General features: G+C 32.8%; 2 protein-coding genes across 5 annotated transcripts in view; both read right to left on the bottom strand.

Annotated features, from left to right (window-relative positions):
* Positions 1 to 20,504, bottom strand: part of LOC129002334 (longitudinals lacking protein-like) — a 128,108-nt gene that overhangs the window by 76,265 nt on the left and 31,339 nt on the right. The window contains exon 4 of one of the 3 annotated variants that reach the window (XM_054430052.1): positions 17,417 to 19,098. The exons of the other annotated variants lie outside the window; for them this stretch is intronic. Coding sequence (XP_054286027.1) covers positions 17,765 to 19,098 — 1,334 coding nt within the window. The 3' untranslated portion in view covers positions 17,417 to 17,764. Of the gene's footprint in view, positions 1 to 17,416; positions 19,099 to 20,504 lie in introns of those variants that run through there. 3 annotated transcript variants of the gene reach the window in all.
* LOC129002341 (zinc finger protein 775-like) lies at positions 1,921 to 3,719 on the bottom strand. Of its 2 annotated transcripts, none has more exons than XM_054430076.1 (2): positions 3,264 to 3,719; positions 1,921 to 2,240 (listed from the first exon to the last, which is right to left on the bottom strand). In XM_054430076.1, exons 1-2 carry the CDS (start codon positions 3,623 to 3,625, stop codon positions 2,186 to 2,188), a joined length of 417 nt encoding a protein of 138 aa, XP_054286051.1. In that variant the 5' UTR covers positions 3,626 to 3,719; the 3' UTR covers positions 1,921 to 2,185. The 2 variants fall into 2 exon arrangements, with proteins under 2 accessions (XP_054286051.1, XP_054286052.1); XM_054430077.1 differs by having other exon boundaries at positions 1,921 to 2,237.

Here is a 20,504-nt window from a genome sequence, read left to right as displayed (position 1 = left end):
TAACTGAAAGGGTCAGCTAAATAATATTTTAAGCAACATAGCATCAGAAATAAAATTATGGTTTATAACCATTAAACATGAATCCCACAACTCCTTGGATTGTATGCAGTTTGACTTATGCGATGTTAGCACTCGTTTTCTTAAAATTGTTGATATTTTTTTTTTATATTATGTTAGTATCAAGATTAGTAATACTGCCTCCTTAGTAAAAAGGTTTTGGTTTTTACTGTTATGAAAAATAGCTGGTGTAAATAATTTTTTAAGGGCTTCTAAATCCAATTTTACAATGAAAACATGGTAGGGTGTCTTTTGTAAAAACTAAAAACCATTTGCTTTTTGCTAAGAAAATTATTTATCGGACCCTTTCAACTATTGCACCGGTTCTCTAACTATCATAAAGCTTAAAATAGTTTGATACTATTTTGTTAAAATATAAATATTAAAAATAATACCATTTAGTGTGTCAAAATCATTAAAATAATACTATAATAAAATACTCATTACATAAACATAAATAGAGTTGTAAAACACAAACTCAATACAAATTCTTTTTTCAATCATACACAACTTAAAAGAGGGGTATTTTTAAAATTATAACGTTTTATGTCCATGACCAAAATGACTCAGAAATCATTTTTTTACAAACAATATAGAGTGCCATATTTAATTATCTAGGTTATTTAAAACATTAACAATTTTTAGCAGTATGACCAAATAAAAAAACCATTTTACATTAAAAACTTAGGCTACAGGTTATTACAAGTATTAACCTATGAAACAAAATATCTAATTAAAAGACTTTTCCTACAGTTACCTAACAATGTACATGTTCTCTCACTGATGTTAACATCACTGATGTTGACAATGTTAACATTGTCTCACTCTAATTACTTTGTCTCACTCACTCCAGATTTGCAACGTGAAGGCACGAAATAGTGAGCGCGTAACATGCAGACAAGGTCGTATGCGCGCGAAATACGTTGGCAGCACTGGCTGTAAATCAGCTGGTCAGCTGTTGTACTGTTGTATCATTAAATGTCATTATTAAAAGTTCACATCCTTGTAAAAATGTCACGTTTCTTTACAAATTTATTTGTTTTATGGTAACTGTAGGAAAAATATTATGTTCAACTCGAGTGCAAAGTGCAGTTGCCTCACTCGAGAAACCATTCCTCACTCGCCTACGGCTCGTGAGTAAGTATTTCTCTCGAGTGAGTCAATTACTCCCTTTGCTCACTAGTTGCACAAATAACTATTATTGAGCTACAAAATTATAATTTCTAGGAATTGAATGATTAATTATACTTAATTACCAATGAGATCTAGATTTTACGTATATAACTTAAATAGTCATGTTTTAGGACTTTTAACCATAATTACTAATACTTGAATAAATGATATCTTTGGTATTGTTAAAATAATAATTGATAAAATACTACTGCTGCAACTTGTTTGGACATTTAATAAAACTAGCCTAACAATGTCCGGTTTATCTTTCACTATAAAAGTCTTTATTTCAATCAAACTAAGAGATCTTTGTCACAAATGATAAAGCCATCAAAATAAATAAAATATAAAAAAACTATAAACTAAAGCATAACTTAAAAATAAAACACCATCCTCAAAACTACTATTGCACAAAATGTAATACTACAAATGAAATACCCTTGTTATTATATAGCATGTAAATACCACCAATATAGTAGAATGTACAAAATTAAACGGATATTGATAGTACAAAAATTCAATTCAGATAGAAATTAAATTAGTATCTAATTGTAATGAATTAGATCAATCACAGATTGATGAATAAAAACTTATACTCTAATATTTTTTTTAGTACATGTTGATTTAAACTAAAATCTCTATGGAGAACAAAGAGTTAGAAAATTCATTTGAAAGAAGATTCAACAAGCACCTTTGTTAACACTTTATAAAAGTTATAGATAGAGACTATGACAAATTAAGTATATACATATCGATTTATAATTCTCATTTAAAAAATAAATCTGAATAAGGCAGTGCACAATAAATATCGTTGGGTCCATTTTCATCAAAGTATCACAAACAATAAAAACTGGACCAGAGTCACTTAAAACAACTATATAAAATGTCATTTTAATTCTAAAAATAAACGTATATTGTTATCGTATACATAGTTAATATAGAGTAATACTGAAAGTCTTTAGTTTTTGAGTTCACTGGAACTTTTCACTTCTTCCTTGCAGAGGATCTCACTGCTGGAAAAAATAAAAGACTATTATTTCTTTTTAATAATTGTTGAAAATGTTCCTGAAAAATTAATTATAATTTCTACAGAGAGAACCCCTCTGTATAATATAAAAAAATGTACAATGTATAATATTACAAAATAACTGAGTTAGATTTTTGATACAAACAATTTTTGTAGCAACATAAGCTTCACAAAATAAAATAAAAAATGTAACAGTATTATTACACTTACAAAAAAAATGAGCAATCCAAAACTTTTATTTTTTAACTCCAACAAACAACTGTTCAAATAGACCACATAATATGTAAACAATACCATTAAAAATGTAAAGTTTTTTTTATTATTATATGTTATAACTTTACACTATTAAAACTTTCACTCATGAAAATGGTAATCTGAGGTTTTTAATTCGATGTTGTAAACTCAACTATGTTCGCCATCTTCGAAATAAGTGCATCTATATTATTAAAAGAATTTGTTGGTTTTTTGTGTGCAGCAAATTGACCCTTAAATATTTAATTTTATAGGCATATTGAATATCAATTTAAAGCTCTTATCCTCTAGATGTGCCTTTTGCTCGTTTGGTTAATATCCCATGAAAGCCCAGCCCTATAGGCTTTTAAAATTTCAGAGTTGGTGCTGAATTATGTTGTCTTGTCAATCATCTGAACTTTTCAAAGTTTACATTTTGTTTACATCAAAACAGATGGCCATGAAACAATTTTGTTTACATATAAAAAAATTGGGTTATCTTACAGCTGGAATACTTGTAAAATATTGTAATAGTATTTGTATAAAAAAGTAAATAAGAAAATTACTTGATTTAGATTTTGTGTTTTCATAGTATTCCAGTGATTCTAAAAATGTTTATGATTTACTCTGATCTTCAGAAAAATAACTTTACTGTTTAAGGTTTGTAATATTCCATGTAATTCTTTGTAAAATCGTTAGTGAAACATTTTACTTGTAATTTTTCACTTTTTATATGAAAAATCACTGCCCACCCCCAAGACGAAGAGTGGTTTCTAACCTAGGTTGTAGCAGGTTGGCGTGAACGTTGCGAATGTGACTGTCCAGATTGCCTCGCTGGTAGCACCTCTTGGGGCAGTACGGACATTGAAACCGAGGTTCCTTGCCGCAATGCAGTCGCTTGTGTGTGTTCAACCCTTGTTTCCACATATACGACTTGCCACAGTCGGGACACGTGTAGGGAGCCAATGGTTTCCCCTTCTCATCCGTCTCCCACGCTCCAGGCGGCCGCTCTGCCTCCTGGTCACCCCATTGCCACGGAGCCGCCCCCACTCCGACTTTCAATCTCATGGAGAGTAACTCCATCGCGAGCCGCTGTTGAAAGCCCAGCTTGGAGTTGTACAGCGAGAGAACTGAAATCATCCATTCCTCGTAAAATTGATTTAAATGTAGATTTGGTAGGAAATTTAACCACCAGGTTCTACGATGCACAGAAGAATAATTTAAAATCTTTATAAATCTTAATATTTAAAAAAATAAAAATTCAAGGAAATATTTTTGGTCTGATAAATGATATTGAGTTTTTACTTTTAATTAAAGAGATCAACAAACAAAATTTCAACAAAAATTATTATGTTAACTGACTCTTTAAGTTGTTGTAAATAAGTGTGCTTTCGCTTACCTGACCGTAATAATAAAATGTTTATTTTTTAAACTATTTGAAGTGTCATTCTATTTATTATGTTTGAGACATGTAATTTTTATTTTTAAAACATTCAAAGCAATGCTTGATCTCAATGCTAACAACTACACCAAATTTTATATTATGCAGTGCATGTATGCACTCTGCACTTAGTAACAAAATGAGTGCATTTAGTAATCATTCAAAGCAATATCAAAAGGGTTTGTTAAGAAGTAAAATCAAACAAAACCTACTGTAGTAATCAATCAAAACTTGTTTGAACTCAAATAAATGTGAGACAGTAATAGAAGAAATTTGGAATCAATATTTTTTATACAGAAGAAAAGAAATCGAATCAGAAAATGCCTGTACAGCAAAGCAAATAGGCCAAAAGAAAATTCCGTCTACAAGCATTATTTATATTCTTTAACAGGCCAACTACAGAAAACCTAAAATATGTAAAATATTATATTTACCTTTACATCCAGTTTATCAACGTAGAATGGTTGAAATTAAGGTCCATACTTTCTGCGTTTTGTACAAATTGGTCCTTGATCTTTTTTTCAAAGCTGGATGTTTTAAATACTTCTTTGACCATTGAGTGACAAATACTATTGTAATTTTTGTCTTGTACAAAAAAAATCCTAACTTATCTGTTGGCAAGTGAAATCTTATCCAAATGTAGAAGAACTTAAAAAAAATTCAGTCATATCTGAGAGTTTGGTAAAGTATTGAATTGTCAATACTGTAGGTGGATTAAAATCTTGAAAGCAAGATACAGGTATAATTGTTGTAAAAATATTTTTTCAAGCACATGAGACATGTTGAACTGTCTATTATTTACCTGATTTGTACAAAATATACAGTCTAAACATGATAACAAACCTTGATATAATGAATTCCTTGATATAACGATTTTTTTATCCCTAGAACACTCCATAAGACTCAATGTATATTTTACCTCTGAATAACGAACAAACCATATCAACAACCTTGATTTAACCATTTTTTTACAATCCCGGCTAAAATAATACACCTCAATATAACGAGTTTATCATGTCAGAACTTCTACATAGCGAATTTAACCTCTACTTAACAAATTGTCTGCGTCTTTCCCTCGATATAACGAACTCCTTCCACATTATTGTTTTTGAAAAATCACAGTTTCTTGATGGCTATAAAATGGTAAGATGACGTCAACGCTTGCGCAACATTCATCTGCACAAACTTCTGCTGTGCGCGTCACAATTATTTCATTCACCGAGGACTGATGACCGAGATCTTGTTTGTGAACCTCGATTTGGCAAAATTCCTGCAAACCTAACCTCAATATACCAAACCTCGTTTTAACGAAATCTTTGGTATGACAAATATTCATTTCAGTCCATTCAGATTCGTTAAACCGAGGTTGGACTGTATTTAAAAGATTGATCGTGTTACTAAATGGTTCCTGTAACAAACCTTCATTCACATATTTTCTTTAACTAGCAAATCAATACAACTATTTTTCTGTTTATAATTAAGGTTCAGTTATGACTTGTTGAGGTTATTTTATAGAACAGTATACACCCATGTGTCAATAATTAATACTATCTTTGAGACAATGTATTTTCTACTGAATAAATGTTAAGCCAAAGTAAATATTTTTTTAGCGTTTTTTTTTCTAACTGATTTGTGTGAAAAGAAGTCACTGGGTTAATCAAGGTGTTTAAGTCTTGTATAAACTCGTTTCTCTATTTTTTTTTTTTTTTTTTTTTTGACACTTTGGTTAGCATTAAAAGTCCCCTTGCTGTTTATGTGCTGTAGTTGCATTATTTCTGAGGCAAAGGTTTGCAAAATAACCAAACAAATTTCTAAAAATATTATATTTCAACACAAGCAAACAAAATGATGAATGCTTGCAAGGATATCCTGTGTTCACAATGATATAAAACTGTTAAAATATTATTATCAAAATAACTATAAGAATATATATCTAACCATACAAAATTTCATCATAGTTATCTTATTTCACAAAACTATTAATTAACCATAGCATGAAGTATTAGAGGAAAAGGAATCAAGCTAAGTAAATGTTATGTAAAAAAGTATTAAAAATTGTAATTTTAATGATCAATGGATCACAAGTCTTCCTTTAAAATATCTTCTGAAAACTACAGTTTATAATTTACTCTCACATTTTTGTATAACATTTAGAATTATTCGTTTCTACAAGAATGAATTTTAGCGTTGAGTACAATGTTTTCTTTGCTGATAGCCAAAGTTCCCTTGCATCGATATTCCTTTCGCCTCTTAAAGACGCACATCCAATATAAGGTTCCATGTTCTGAACGTTTATTCAAATAATATTGATATCCTTCAGAAATCAACCCAGGGGTGCCTCTCGAAGTCGTGAAGTACTCCACTTTCTTTGGTACCCATTGCTTACCTAGATCAGGAAATATGTTACTTACTAAGAACAATACGAAATAAGATTGCCCAAAATTTCATAGAGGTCAATTGTCAAATAATAACTCAATGTAAAAAAAATTTACAGGCTTAGGTAAAAACTTGTACTTTGGTAAAAAATTGTCTGAAAAAGGAAACACATACATACTAACATCGTGTAATTTAACAGCTATACAAACCTGAAAAAACTAAAGTTTGTAATACAAAGAATCAAATGACTTGAAAAATCTGAGTTCATACCATCGGAACACTTTTCAAATTGGAATAGACGTATCAAGATCCTCATGAACAACATCCTCGACTACCTCAAATTCCGAGCATTCAATAGGTTGTTCGTCTAGATTACCGGTACATGAATGGTGTTTAGCTGCCAGTACAACATTATCTTTGCTAATAGCTAAAGTTCCTTTGCACCGATACTCTTTCCAATGTTTGAAAGCGCACATCCAATAAAGGGTCCCGTTCTTGGCAGTTTTGTTCAAATAATATTGATGTCTGTCTAGGGCAAGACCAGGTTTTCCTCTTTTTGTCTTGAAATACCGCACCTTCTTTGTTATCCATCGTCCCCCTAGGTGATCAAACAGATTATTTGAGTGATGTGACTATGTCATTTAAAACTATGCGTAGTTCAATATTTAATTCATATCTTGGTATGGCTTGTATCATATTTAATGTGCAGTATTAGATTACCTGAGTCTCACTTTTTTTACGAATGAGTAGCCTTCAATTCAATTATTATAATTGTTTACCTAAAGGTTGGCGGCCTCTTTTAACCTTTTATTATAGCTCGTCCAATTATCATTATCAAATAAGATGGGGACGCCACCTAGGTGTGTATTTTTACCCAAATATGAGTGAAGGCTGAGTGTAGAATGGTGTGAGAAGATCTGTGTAGCTTTGTTACTGACTCAAATCAGCTGTTTCATTAGCCAGTAAATTTATTTAAACCAAGCGATCACGGACAGGTGGATCCAGTTTCGAGCCATCATAAACTTCTCTCAGAATTGATCCGGCAACCCAATTACACCTAATTATGTTAATGTCTGTATAATTAAACCCATAGATCAATACATTAGAAATCGACAGTACTGCGGCAAATTTAATTTTGTTATCCTAAATTCATAGACAATAGGAAAAACAAACCAGAAAATAGTCACAGCAGTTAGTTAATTAAAATCTTTATCCTAATATGACAGGTTGAAATTCCAGCCAGATTCAAATAAAATAACAAATTAATTTAATTTAATATATGACAGGGTGGACCTCCACATTAACTTTAAAATGCTGTTTTATTTTGTCTTACATTTTAAACTGTACCAAACTGAAGCGGTTGGTTTTATTGTAAATAACACTATCATTAATTCTCCATAACAAATTTAAAGTTTTGAGAAATTATAAGAAAAAAGTTTTTGTATTTTTAATATTTTTTATAATTTTGTAAAATCAGCACACTCTATGAAATACTTGTCCCGTTATCAACTGGCAACAGCTGGTTTATAACCCTAATTCATTCAAAGTCAATGAATAGTATGACAAAACCAATTATTTGCATCCCAAGAGTAAAGAAAATGTCCACTTGTTCAATAACCTCGGGTTAGGAAAAAAAAACCAAGAGCCAAGGATAAAAATTTACTTGCATACATTTATATAGGAACAATCATATAATTATAAAGTTTTTGTGAAACATGTTTGATACAGTGACACAATATTGGATTTTAACAAATTAATCATAGAACACTGTTATACTCAGTAAAACTAACATAAAAAGCAACACATTTAAAAATATGCATTGGATATTTTTAATTGTTGAATATGTCCACAAAATGTGTAATAATTTACAACACTATCAAATAAATTAGGTACCTACTACTAATAGTGTGGAATCTATTTTTTATGAGCTATATCTATTTTAACTTTGTGTATGCATATGATAAGACTACTGTAAATTCTGGTGCTTTAAAACAAGTTGAAGACTACAGAAATTATTACACTCACTTTTCTTTTTACTAAAAATATTTGTTAAGCCTGGAATCTAAAAAAAATTAAATCCGAAATATTAGATTATCTTTTCTAACGAATTTTAAATCACAAAGGATAATTAAGTATAGTGGTTTCAAGCACCAAAAACAAAACCTAGCGTAATTATAAGACATCTACAAGTTCTTGGAATGTTTAAATAATCAATTAGATTTTAAACAACTTTTAGGCTAAAACACTAGGTAGCTCATTCTAAATTGTTGACTAGTGATATTGACACAGCCAGATAACAAAAATATGTAAAAAACTTAGGTTTATTAAATATATACATCAACAATAAAACTAGAACAAATATAAATAGAAACTATATTACCTATGCCAATAAAGTTTTTACACTCAATAAGAATGTTTTATGGTTTACAATTTGCAATAGTGCAAAATGTGTTCAGTCTATTCATCACATGAAACTAAATTTTTTAACTTTAGCTATAGATTCAATGCTAATGTATATTCTGAGTAAGGGTCAAAATCTGATTACTGTCCCTAGCTCTCTCTAAATGCATGAGGTAAGGTGATAATAGTTTGTTTGTGTTTTTTTTTTTTTTTTTTTTTTTTTTAGTTGAGATTGTCTGACTTAGGGAAACATTTAAAAAATATAGATATGGAACAAATATACACAAGATAAGAGTTCCAGAAAGTTGAAAGCACATAACAAGTTTCCAAAATTGAATTTTACCTTGCAAGGAGTCTTTTTCAAAAGAAAATGGTAGAACCATGTAGCCATTCTTACTTTTTAGCATATTAACTTTTGTATTTTGAACGGGGGGAATAACATTTTTGGTAACGATAAAAGGTCAAAAGCTTAACCTAACTCTCCTGCCCCAATTTCCATTTATAAGAGTTGGAACTAACAGATTTCGACCCTTTCTTAATCGTCCTAGCATCCAAAGTTTCCTCAAATCTCAAATGACTTGTGATGATCAATACTGATGATCAATACACGTCAATACGTATTACTTTTTACCCTTAATTCAAACTAAGTTGTACAACCTGGTAAGGATCAATTCGATCACACCTGTGATCGTTAGCTTTTATTACGTATTTGTCTTTGGTAATGACCAGTGTCCCCTTGCAATAGTAGTTCTTGCGGTTTTTAAAGACGCACGTCCAATAGACATTCCCGTTGTCCGCTGTTTTGTTTAGGTAGTACTGATGATCGCAGCAGGATAAGACTGGACTGCCTTTAACCGTTTTGGAATACTGCACTAGTGTCTTCACCCATTTCTTACACTTCTTTCCTAGGTCGGAAAAAGTTTCAAAAGAAATTTAGTATCCCATTCAGTCATGCAGCGTAAAATTATTCGACACCACAGAGAAAGAAAGACTATAGGGTACAGCAAAAGAAAATAACAGGACAAAATTATTACAGTTGATAGTCAATAAGCTGAAATTTGATAGTCCAACACACTTAGTATCTGAGGATGTAATAAGTTACTCATTGATCCCTGTGCAATTTTATTATTTTATTCGAGTTAAGACATAATTCTTGCATGTTTCAAATCGTTTTCCTTAGAACGAGTGGTAGTGATTAATAAGGTGTGTAATACTATGATTTGTTAATTGTCAATTGAACTTAAGTAGGTAACAACAAGTATGTCAGAAACACATATAGGCAAGATTGGATAAGCTGATCAAAAAGTGTTTTTTTTTTATTCAATAAACAATACTTTTTGGAAAATAGTTTGACACTTAATTTAAACATCTAATTGGTAAAGAATACACATTGGGGTTATTAATTTGATTTATTTTTGGGACATGTGTTCACTTTAGTACTGTTTACATAATCTGCTATTTGTAAATTCTAATCCCTTATTCTCTGTATAGTGTCATATTATTGCGTGTCGTAACACTTCGGCCCAAGTAACACTTCGGCCCAGTAACATTTCGGCCCGAAACCCTCAGATGTGGCCTACGGTCCAACTCTCTACCTGCCTACTAGTAACACTTCATCCCAACAAAATATTTGACAGGTTAGGTTAGGTTAGGTTAGGTTAGGTAAGATTCCACCGATTCTCCGTCATGTGAGGTCAGAGGATGCAAGGGGTGACGGTTGGGCGACATTCCACCAGAGGGTGGTTGCAAAGTATACAGGTCATGTACCTGTTACTACCTGAACTGCGTTCCTCAACCCTTGTGAATTTTTCGTCGGGCCGAAATGTTACTCCATTAGCTTATTTAATCATCTGTAAAAGCGAGTGGGACGAAGTGATACTGTTTTTCTAAGAAATTTGAGTTTGGCCGAAATGTTACTGGGCCGAAGTGTTACTACATCATATTATTGAGCATCAACTGTATATCATTTTTCATTTATGATTTCTTGCTTACAAAATTATTTGGTCATTCATTGTTCACCTACATTACGATTAACATTAAGTTTTTTTTTTGTTTTCTTTCTCAGTGGTGCCATCAAGATTATTGTATCTTAGGTACGTTTCTTACCACCTGTTTTTATACTAATTAAGCTAACTATTTCCACTAAGCTTCACTTCTCAAATCATATCAAAGCTAGAATACTGATGAAATACTGCAACTAGACACCTTGGAACTATAACTATTTTGAAAACTGATAGATTAAGATGATGCTTAAATGAAGTAAGCCATGTGTTCCTGAATTCTTCCATCATCCGTTAAACAATTCTGTTAAACAGTCTCGTCGATTTAAATTTTAAACATTACACTTTAGGATGGGATTCATACAACTATTTAAAAGATGTAACATAATGAACAAAATTTGATTCACTACATATCAAAATTTTAATCTTCTCTAATCTTGAAAGTTTACCTCACAACAAATGGGTGGAATAAGATCACATAAAACATGACCCGACTCATTTTTTTATGATCCTGGACTACAAGCGGTGGTGATTCATTCTTCAAACAGCTTAGAACGTGGTAACCGTAATACTTAAGAGGCAATACAGATGTAAATAAATAAAGTCTTGAACACTAAGTGTTTTCTCAGCTGTAATGTAAGAAAATTAACATACCTCATTACATGTATTGAATTCTTACTTGTAATGCGGCGGATTAAAAAAAAATTATTTTATAAAAGAGTAGCAACTTATTTTCAAGTATGAGGGGCATAAGGTTCTTAGACCATTTCCATTAATTCACTAGCACTATGTTTTTCAGGGTGAAATATTACAATTATGTAAAATATTTCATGCTTAGGGTTAGGTTAGGTTTGGTAAGAGACTAAACCTAAAATAAAACTTCAGCGCAAAAACTGACGGGACAAGCAGCTCACTCCCCGAATGTGAGGCTGTATGTAAATAGGAGAGGTTTGTCCAAGTGTTGGCCTAAACTGTACAGTGACCTCCCGTGTGTCCTTAAATTGCTGGGTGTCCTAGCTTTCGATTTAGGCTGGAAAACTTTTTAAATGTTATAGATAACCAATCCTTACAATGTTATAAAGAGTTCATCTGCGGTTTTACTGTGTTGTAAAATAACAAGAGTTATCCTGAAAACAAGTAAAAAAATATGTGTACTGAGAAACACTTAGCCTCTAGTTCAAAAACCTTATGTTCCTCCATGCGGGTTGCATCCCCCCCCCCCCTCCTCACCCTCGTGAAGGAACTCAAGTATATGAAACACGGGGTGTCAACTCCGTGAGTCAGCGGAAATGTTTACAGTCCGGTCTTTCCCTACCTCCACCCACCCCCTACCAACACTCCCTCCCTATGCCCCAGCGCCAACTTACATGTCACGAGCTATACTAGAAGGCATTTTTTATTATATATTGTTTCATACAGATTAGTGCTAGTAAACTACGGGAAGATGTCCAGGTACTCTACTACAGGGATTTTATCGTGTAGCTAAAACTAATTTGGTCAACACAAAATAATGAAATACTCTATGTAACAAAAATTTTATTTAACAAAATACTGTTGTCTGATACTATTCAAAATATCATTCTGTTCCATCTGCACGCTCTTGTCAGGATGCATCCTCCTGACGTGTCTGATCAGGTTGAACTTCTGGTGAGTGCGTTTGGAGCAGAACGGACAACAGAAGCTGGGTGATTTGCCACATTCCAAGTGTCTGTGACGATTTAACGCGTCCGCTCTGGAGTAGGTCTTGTGGCAAGCCGCACACTCGTAGCGAATGCCTACAATTGGTCACAACTGTCAAGAATGAGTTTGCCAGGATATCTACAGCCTCAAAACAACATGTTTACACTCAATAACCCAACTTTTGATGGTCTTATATAACAGTGGCGGCGCTTTACCTGAACAGTAGGGTAGGCCGTTGATGGGACATTGCAGGGTGGGATCATTCCAGGTGGGTATGGGGGGGTATGGAATACCTTTTTGAAGGGGGAGGGTGGTCCTTTACCCAGAACTTTTTTTTAAATTTAGACATTAACTAGATGGGTTTTTATTATTTGAGGTTAGAAAGGTTTAATGTTAAAAGATTATCCACTTCAATCACACTCATTTTCATAACCTACAATTAAATTATGCCTACCATGTGTCATATTCACTTCATTGTTTTCAAAATCTAAAATTAATTAAATTTTTGCCTAACTTGTGTCAATAATCACAACTGTGAGTTAGGCTATACTAATAATTTCAAATATAACTAATATTTTGCTGAAAGTGTAAATTCTATTAATTTAGTAGACTACTTCCAAGTATTTTACTTAGTATATCTAGCCTATCTGTTGTCTACTCTACGTCTACTCTACTCGTCTACTAAACATTGTATTGCAATAGTAAATAATTCAATTTGGAAGGCTACATTATATTTAGGCCTAGATTGTTTTATTACTGGATAAAACTGATAGGCATTGGCCTGCTCAAAACTAACTACAAACATACAATTAGCCAGTAAATTTACTATTTAAATCATGGCAAGAACTTAATTTTTTTATATTAACTAAAAATTCTGAAGATTGCAGTACCGTTGAGCTACTCTAATTTAAATCTGTACGAATAATATCACAAAACTAACTAAAAGCGTTATTTTATTACCTATTTCATCAAATAGTTTGCCTGTTGGTGTACAACATAAATGGCGGGATGTAAACAAAGCTACACTAGCGCTCAACACTCCCAGCGAGAATATTGAGAATCAACGTCCAGTGGGCCAGCTCAAATCGGCCCACCCTGCTCCATATTCCAATACATTGTTCCCTGATATTCAAGCGTTGCCGGCTAGCGTTGTTTTGTCCATTACGGTCTTATGGTGGCTAGAAGGGCCCGAAATCTGTGATTCTCCAATGTGTTACGAGATTATTGCATTGTATTTCAACAAAAGTGACCCTTAAGTTCAAAATTAATTTATATTGCAGTTTAACGAATAATATCAACCAAATAACCAATAAGTATTTAAAAATATACTTAACTGTTTATTTTGGGTGGGCCCGGCCCACTTGGCCCTTATGGAAGCGCCGCCACTGCTATATAGTATCCTGAGTAAAACAATGCCAAATGGGATGAAAAACTAATGAGTAAATGTTCTATAGTCCTCGCCACCCTAACTTGAGGCAGCCCAAGGCCGCACTAGATATACGGCGTACGGCCTTGGGCTGCCTCAAGTTAGGGTGGCGATGACTATAAATGAGTCATCGGACAATATCTGAACAGTACTAGAATTTTGGACTAGTATTGCGATAGGAATATCACATCTTTACTGTTGGGGTCTACAGTTTGATAAGTGGTGATATGTACATTTAATAGTGTTTGTTTATTTATCAGATGTACGTAGGTGCATAGGCTTAAGTTCTTTAACCAAAGTTATGATGACAAATATAACTCAATCGGAAAAGTGGCTAGTCAAAGGGAATTGTTTAGTATTTTACACTCAGCACTATTTATTAATAACACCGTCTATTTATTTGAGAACTGTAAAAAATCTTTTTCCTTAACAGACGAGACTTTAAGTGTTAAAAACCTAAAAAAGAAACTATCGGAAAAATTTATCACGCTTTGCCCTTATTATGATACGGAATGATTTTTATTTACTTGTTTTATTTACTTTCCGTGAATAATTTTTATCCTGTCAACTGTAATATCTTGTATATATTCATTCTATGTGTAAACTATTTGTAGTGCGAGATTTGTATTGTCATGTCACATATTCATCTTCAGCTACTATATTGTAAATTTTTATGGTGAATAAAATAAATTGAATTAGCCTACTACTTTTTAGGTAAAAAAATTATAAACTCCTAAAGGCCAATACAATATTTGAATGAAAAAAACCTGTTATAAAATGAGTATGCACAGTATATGGAGAGCATCATACAAGGAGAGACCACTTCTTCAGGTCACAAGGGGCCTCCCCACTTCATACCTCACAGTGCAGCAACACGCCCTGTCTCGTGCTACGGGCTGAGAAATCTCGGCAAAACTGAAGTTTCTCACACAGAAACCCTAGCTTTTCGTATCAGGCTGCAGGTTAGGAGTACACAGGCCTTATGAATAGGAATATTGTAAGGAATATTCTGAATAGAGATTTGTGATCTCTTAGTACTTATAAAAGAATATAAGTGATGAATATGCTATTCGTTGGATTTAATTCATGTTAATAGTGTGATGCTGTTTATGTAAGGCAGAGGACAGTACAGTCCCTTTATCACCTTAAAACAATTACGAGTAAAAAAAATATTTTTCTTCACAATAAGTGTACACAATAAGCAAGATATGACTTTAATTTTTTGTTTGGGTAGTAAAATTCACAAAAATATGAAAATTGTTTCAAAATCTATGAGACCTAATGGATTTTTTTATTGTGGATATTAGACCAGAATGTTATCAATTATATAGTTTAATTTACCATAATCTTCATGTACGCAATCTGCTCACAAGCCACATAAATGATCACAATATTGTATAACTTTTATCACAATTGTTCATAGGATGGACTTGACGAATGTGTCTGTCCAGGTTACTTTTCTGTTTAGTACAAAAACTACAATACGGACATCTGAAACTCTGTGGCTTGTTGCATTCAAACTGAACATGTCGCTGCAAACCATCCCTCCGAGCGTAACTCTTGAAGCAGACAACACAAGAGAAGCGGCCTGCAATGGGACAATATCTAGTCAACAAATACAGTCCTCAATGGTAAAATTGACAATAACTACTACAGCAAAGACTCAGAAACTCTGTATGATGAATGAAGAGTAGGTTCGAGAAATATGTTATCAGAAAATAGTGCCAAGTTCAAGCACTAAGTGTTTGTCCATATGTGAAGGTTTTCATAATGTGAAGGAACTTCTGTTTCAGCCAAGCAAGATAGCTCAAATCTGAGTGTGCCGTCTTCTTTACTTCATCCACATTACACAACTATTCTAATTGTCCCCCTCCTATCAATAATCAGTATTGTCATCGTAGCCAATGTAAAGGGAAATAGACACTAGTGCCAAGAAGTGATCTTGATCTGTAATTATATTTCTGTGGTCTAAGGTTAACCCCTATTCAAATTCATTGCCAATTGAAGGATGAGGATCAAGTGGACACCGAAAATTAGTGTAAGAGTGCAGGGAATTCGGAGAAAAATTTAATCGGGTAGGCCGGATGCAATTATTTACCAGTCTCCCTTGAGGCAGTGACCAAATTCGAGGTAGAATTGCAGACGGAACACGGTCTGCAATAACTAAACGAGAGGTTGCAAAACTTATAGAGAATGTTTCTATGAGGCTACCATGGAAAACGCTAATCTCTGGTAGTCTAGCCTAGCAATCAAGGTTTCCTCAAATTTAATCACAGTCTCGATGGAAATTGATTATCAGCCACTGCCATCGTGGTGTAAACGAGCTTGGCCTTCTGTGATATAGCTAAGCCGTACAAATGCACATTCCATACATCATAATTTCTTTCTGCTTTCAGATCTTTCAACTGGCAAAAAAAAATTCAATAGCGACTGATGCCTTAGACCACAGATATCTAATCATAGATCGTGATTTGTTTGATTTTGCTATTGTTTTGGCTGAGATGATGAAACCAGTCCTTGCATAAGGGTGGTAACCAAATAGACTAGCAGTGGTGAAGTAAAGAACATGGTGTTGCTGTTGTATTTGAACTAGCTTGTTTGGCGTCGATGGAGATCTTAATTTACTCATCCTACATTCCCTTGTGTTTCTTAAACTAGAGTTATAATACCATATATTTAAGATCATTAATTAAACTTTGATAGACTGACTAGTTGATAGAAACTGGCAAGGCTAGTGGCTAGTCTGACTGAATTCAACTGAATGGCTAGGCTATGGCTATGGCTAGTCAGGCTTAGAGACTGACCAACTAGCGTAGGTCTAATGGCGGCACTCAGGTCATCCGATATGCGTGACTCCGCCGTTCCTTGTCTCAATATCTGTAAGTAGCGCTACGTCCAGACGGCAAAGGTTCAAAAGAACTAAGTAACTACTGAATCTACTGAGTGTGGTAGTTCACCACCAGATTTGCTTTCTACATTGTAATTAGCAGAGTATGCGAAACTTCAGTACAAATTTGAATGGGTTCACTAAGAAATCAGTACTGGCAACATATCTCTTAAATAATTCAAATTACATTTCTACATTTACAGAAACTTGTCGGAAAATCATGTTGTTGGCATAATTACGTTCTTTAGTTCCACCAGAAAAAGTATAGATTTTTGTTTTTTTATCATATTGCCCACAAACCTTGACAAACTATTATAATGATGGACCACTTTATCATTTAAAATCTTCCATACAGGAATTCAGGTGATTATTTGGGGATTGTTTGCGGAATAGGAGAAATCACTTAAGCTAATGTGTATAATCATTTTGCCAAACAAAATTAAAGATGTAGCTTTTTTCTAATCCTTGTCTGAATAACCAAAGGATTTCATGAAACAAAAACCAAAACAATCTTTTTAACTTTTTATTTTTCTTATACATTTCACCGGTATAAAAATTACATTCTTTTGAATATAACTCGCAAAAATATAAAAAAGAATGTTATAGAAAAGAGACAACTTTACATAATTACAAAAGTACAAAAATTTGTAAACAGAGATACATCTAACTACAATAAGTACCAAAATTACTACAAAGAACTAGCAACACAAGAAGTACCATCAAATACTTTTTAACCTGTAAATACTGTTTTTTGAAAGCAAGTTCTTTTGCTTGGAAAATGTGTGCAAAGATCAATAGTAAAAGGACCTACAATTTATTTCTATATACTATCATCAACATTAAATTGATTACACTGGATTTTAGAGTTGCAGAAAAAAATTACTGTCAACAATTTAGTTTTGTTATAAATACTGGTATATACATTTTAACATTTTACATAAATACATATAATTTTACATTTGTCCTATCTACTTTCTTCCCTACAATTCTGGGTTGTTAACGTCTGGGTGTTCTTGATTGGTAAGGCAGATTGGCTGGATTGGTTTTTGTTCCCTCAAGGTCATTGATCTTATTGGTGTTCCTTTCTCAGAACATTGGTAACTTTAGTATGAGTAAAATTTGAAGACGTCTTCATAAGAACAGACTGTCCTGATGTTTGTGAGGATGAAGATGCGGCAGATGTTGGAGTCATCACATTTGGCTGGGACTGTGGAATGGCCACGCCAAAGTTGGGCTGGAAAGGTTGGTTGAAATTGTATTGGACGGTCGATGGTAGAAACTGACTTGAGGTCTGACATGAATTGATGACGTTTGGTGTGACGTACACAGGTTGTAGAACGGGTTGAGCTTGTCGAGTCAATACACTATTCTGGTTTTTCCCTGTTTGTTGACTTTGTGACACTCGGTACGGATTGTTCTGAAAACCCCCAGCCTGAAGGGTGGTGTTGGCGAACGGCATTTGATTGTTTCCTATCTGCATGGGTGAAATGGTAAATTGCGGGGCAAGTGACAACACTGAAGAGTTCACGTTACTCATCTGGCTAGACTGAACATTTTGAGGATACGCAAGAACGTTGGGCGGGCGTATCATCTGATTACCTTGAAGAGGTTGTTGGATGGAAATTAAGGATGGAGATTGATTTCTAATTTGGCCAACTTGAATTTGCTGAGGGACGGAAAATACTGTAGGTTGATTAGTACCACTCGATGTTTTAGCGTTTTCAAAAGAGCTAGTTGAAGTTGGAGTAGAACTTGTAGGTACACTGGACTCTGTATATTTTCTCTGAACATCTTTTGTTGCTGGTAATATGCTCCGATACTTAGTAGTTATGTCAAACGTCTTCTTTTTAATTTGTTCTACTTTTAGGTTGGATTTATCACTAACAGAAGTTTTTGAACATGGAACTAGTTTAATTAAATACTTCTGGTTCAAACTTTCAGACATGCCTTCCCTTCTTTTTGGAAATTGATTGTTTGCAGTTTTATTGATTAAAGATGAAGTATCTTGATTTTTCTTACTAACATAGTTGTTTGTCTCTTTTAAATCACTTCTGACATTAATTACTACTTTTGTCTGAGATTTGTCAGGTTGGGTGATTGCACTATTTGTTTTGGTAGTTGAACAAACATTTTTAGTCAGCCTGTTAACTATTGGATCTTGTTCTTCTAAACTATCCGGGATGATAAGTTCACCTTCTCCGCTTCTATCAGTATTGTAAACAATTCGTGGATAGATATGTGATGACTGGCTGTTTTCTTCATCCCACGAATGTACAGGTGGTGCTTCCATTCTACGGTTGCTGGGAGTGATTTTTTCATTCAAGATTTCCACCCCTTCGAGTTCAGATTTGTTTTCTTGATCTAGTGTTATAATTTCCTGATTCCCCAGTCCAAGTTGTCCATCTAAGAAGGAAACAGTATTTATTATATTTTTTTTAGCTTAAAAAAAGTGAATAATTCAAGAACATAAGAACCAATAGTGTGTATGAAATAGGACGGATTTTGAATTTAATTTAAAATATTTAGAGTTCTGTTGAAATCTACCGATTTAGCCATTCAAAAACAAAATAGTGATAAAGATCAACAGTTTTTAAAATGAAGAAATCTTTAAAGTAGTTGTTCTAATCTATAGTGGAACCTATTCAGCAGGAGTGTTATAAAATTACACTTCATAACAAGGTTTACTTGATGATGTTAAATGTTTGTACTATAAAAATATGAAGACGTCTAAAATCATATTCAGGGGTTTTTTTTATTTTAGCTATTTAGAAACATGTTATTGATGTTCCACTAGTTTTATTTTTTAAATATTTTAAAAATAATTATGCAAATTGTTAAAAGATTTGAGTATACTTTCTGCTGTACAACACTTGGTTATATTATCAATACACTGAGTAAGAACAAATGGCATTAATTTTATGACTAATCTGGTTATTGATTTTTTCCCATTTGGTGTGCTGCCTTCTGGATAACTTATCAAATATACAAGTAGTGTTAGACTATTATATAATTTCCAAATATATAAATCCAGCAACTTCAACATGCAATAAATGTCTATAAAAATCTATCTTTTAAAACTTCTCGTCTAAATAGGCTAAGTTATGTGTTGCTGGAAATGTCAAAGTGTTGAAAAATATTCTATTGCGAATAATATTTAAATATTTGAATCTTAACTCAACTCTAATAAAATTACCTTACATTTTTAAACTCATAAAAAAAATAAATCCTAATTGATTCATGAACTCATATAATATGACAATAAGTAGGGCTACAGTGATATAGAGTAAAAATTGTCAAGTGCCAATGATATTAAACAATCAAGCCTGTAGGCCTACCTACTTAAAATAAGTAAAACAACGAGGGAAATATTATGTTCAGCTTAAGTTTTGTTTGAATTGTTACCACACTTTATAAAATATTAAAAAAAAAACTGTTCTAACTATTTTCAAAAGCAATAATTTCATAACATGCTGAAAAACCATTTTTCACTGTTTAGTTGTAAAAAATAAAACATGTTCTGTAGGTTTATTTTTAGAATCATCATTTTGTTTTTTGATTCCAAAGGTTTAAAAGATTTATTTAAGTAGTTGGCATAAACCCACCTCCACCCAAACCAACAATCTTACTTAGGTAATCTGTAAACAACTGTTCAAATAGACAACAATTAATGTGTTTGCACAATAATCTAATGGAGATAGTTTTATCAAATTAAATACATTTATGGATTGGTCTTAGTAGCTGAACAGCTCAGTGCTAATAATAATGTAGATTTCATAATACAAATCATGGCATTTTAGAAATAAAAATTA

This window comes from Macrosteles quadrilineatus, unplaced genomic scaffold (assembly GCF_028750875.1).
Source record: "Macrosteles quadrilineatus isolate MER2022 unplaced genomic scaffold, UCM_ALF_1.0 Scaffold_9__3_contigs__length_116548681, whole genome shotgun sequence".
Taxonomy (NCBI): Eukaryota; Metazoa; Arthropoda; class Insecta; order Hemiptera; family Cicadellidae; genus Macrosteles; species Macrosteles quadrilineatus.
The sequence above is the reverse complement of the archived record's forward strand: the minus strand, read 5'-3'. Positions and strand labels throughout refer to the sequence as shown.

Bases quoted from the DNA above. Each gene is read 5' to 3' on its own strand.
- LOC129002341 (XM_054430076.1), bottom strand. From the start codon at position 3,625: ATGATTTCAGTTCTCTCGCTGTACAACTCCAAGCTGGGCTTTCAACAG. The intron at 2,241-3,263 runs GTTAGAAACCAC...TATTTTTTCCAG, and splicing joins GCCAACCTGCTACAACCTAG to CAGTGAGATCCTCTGCAAGG.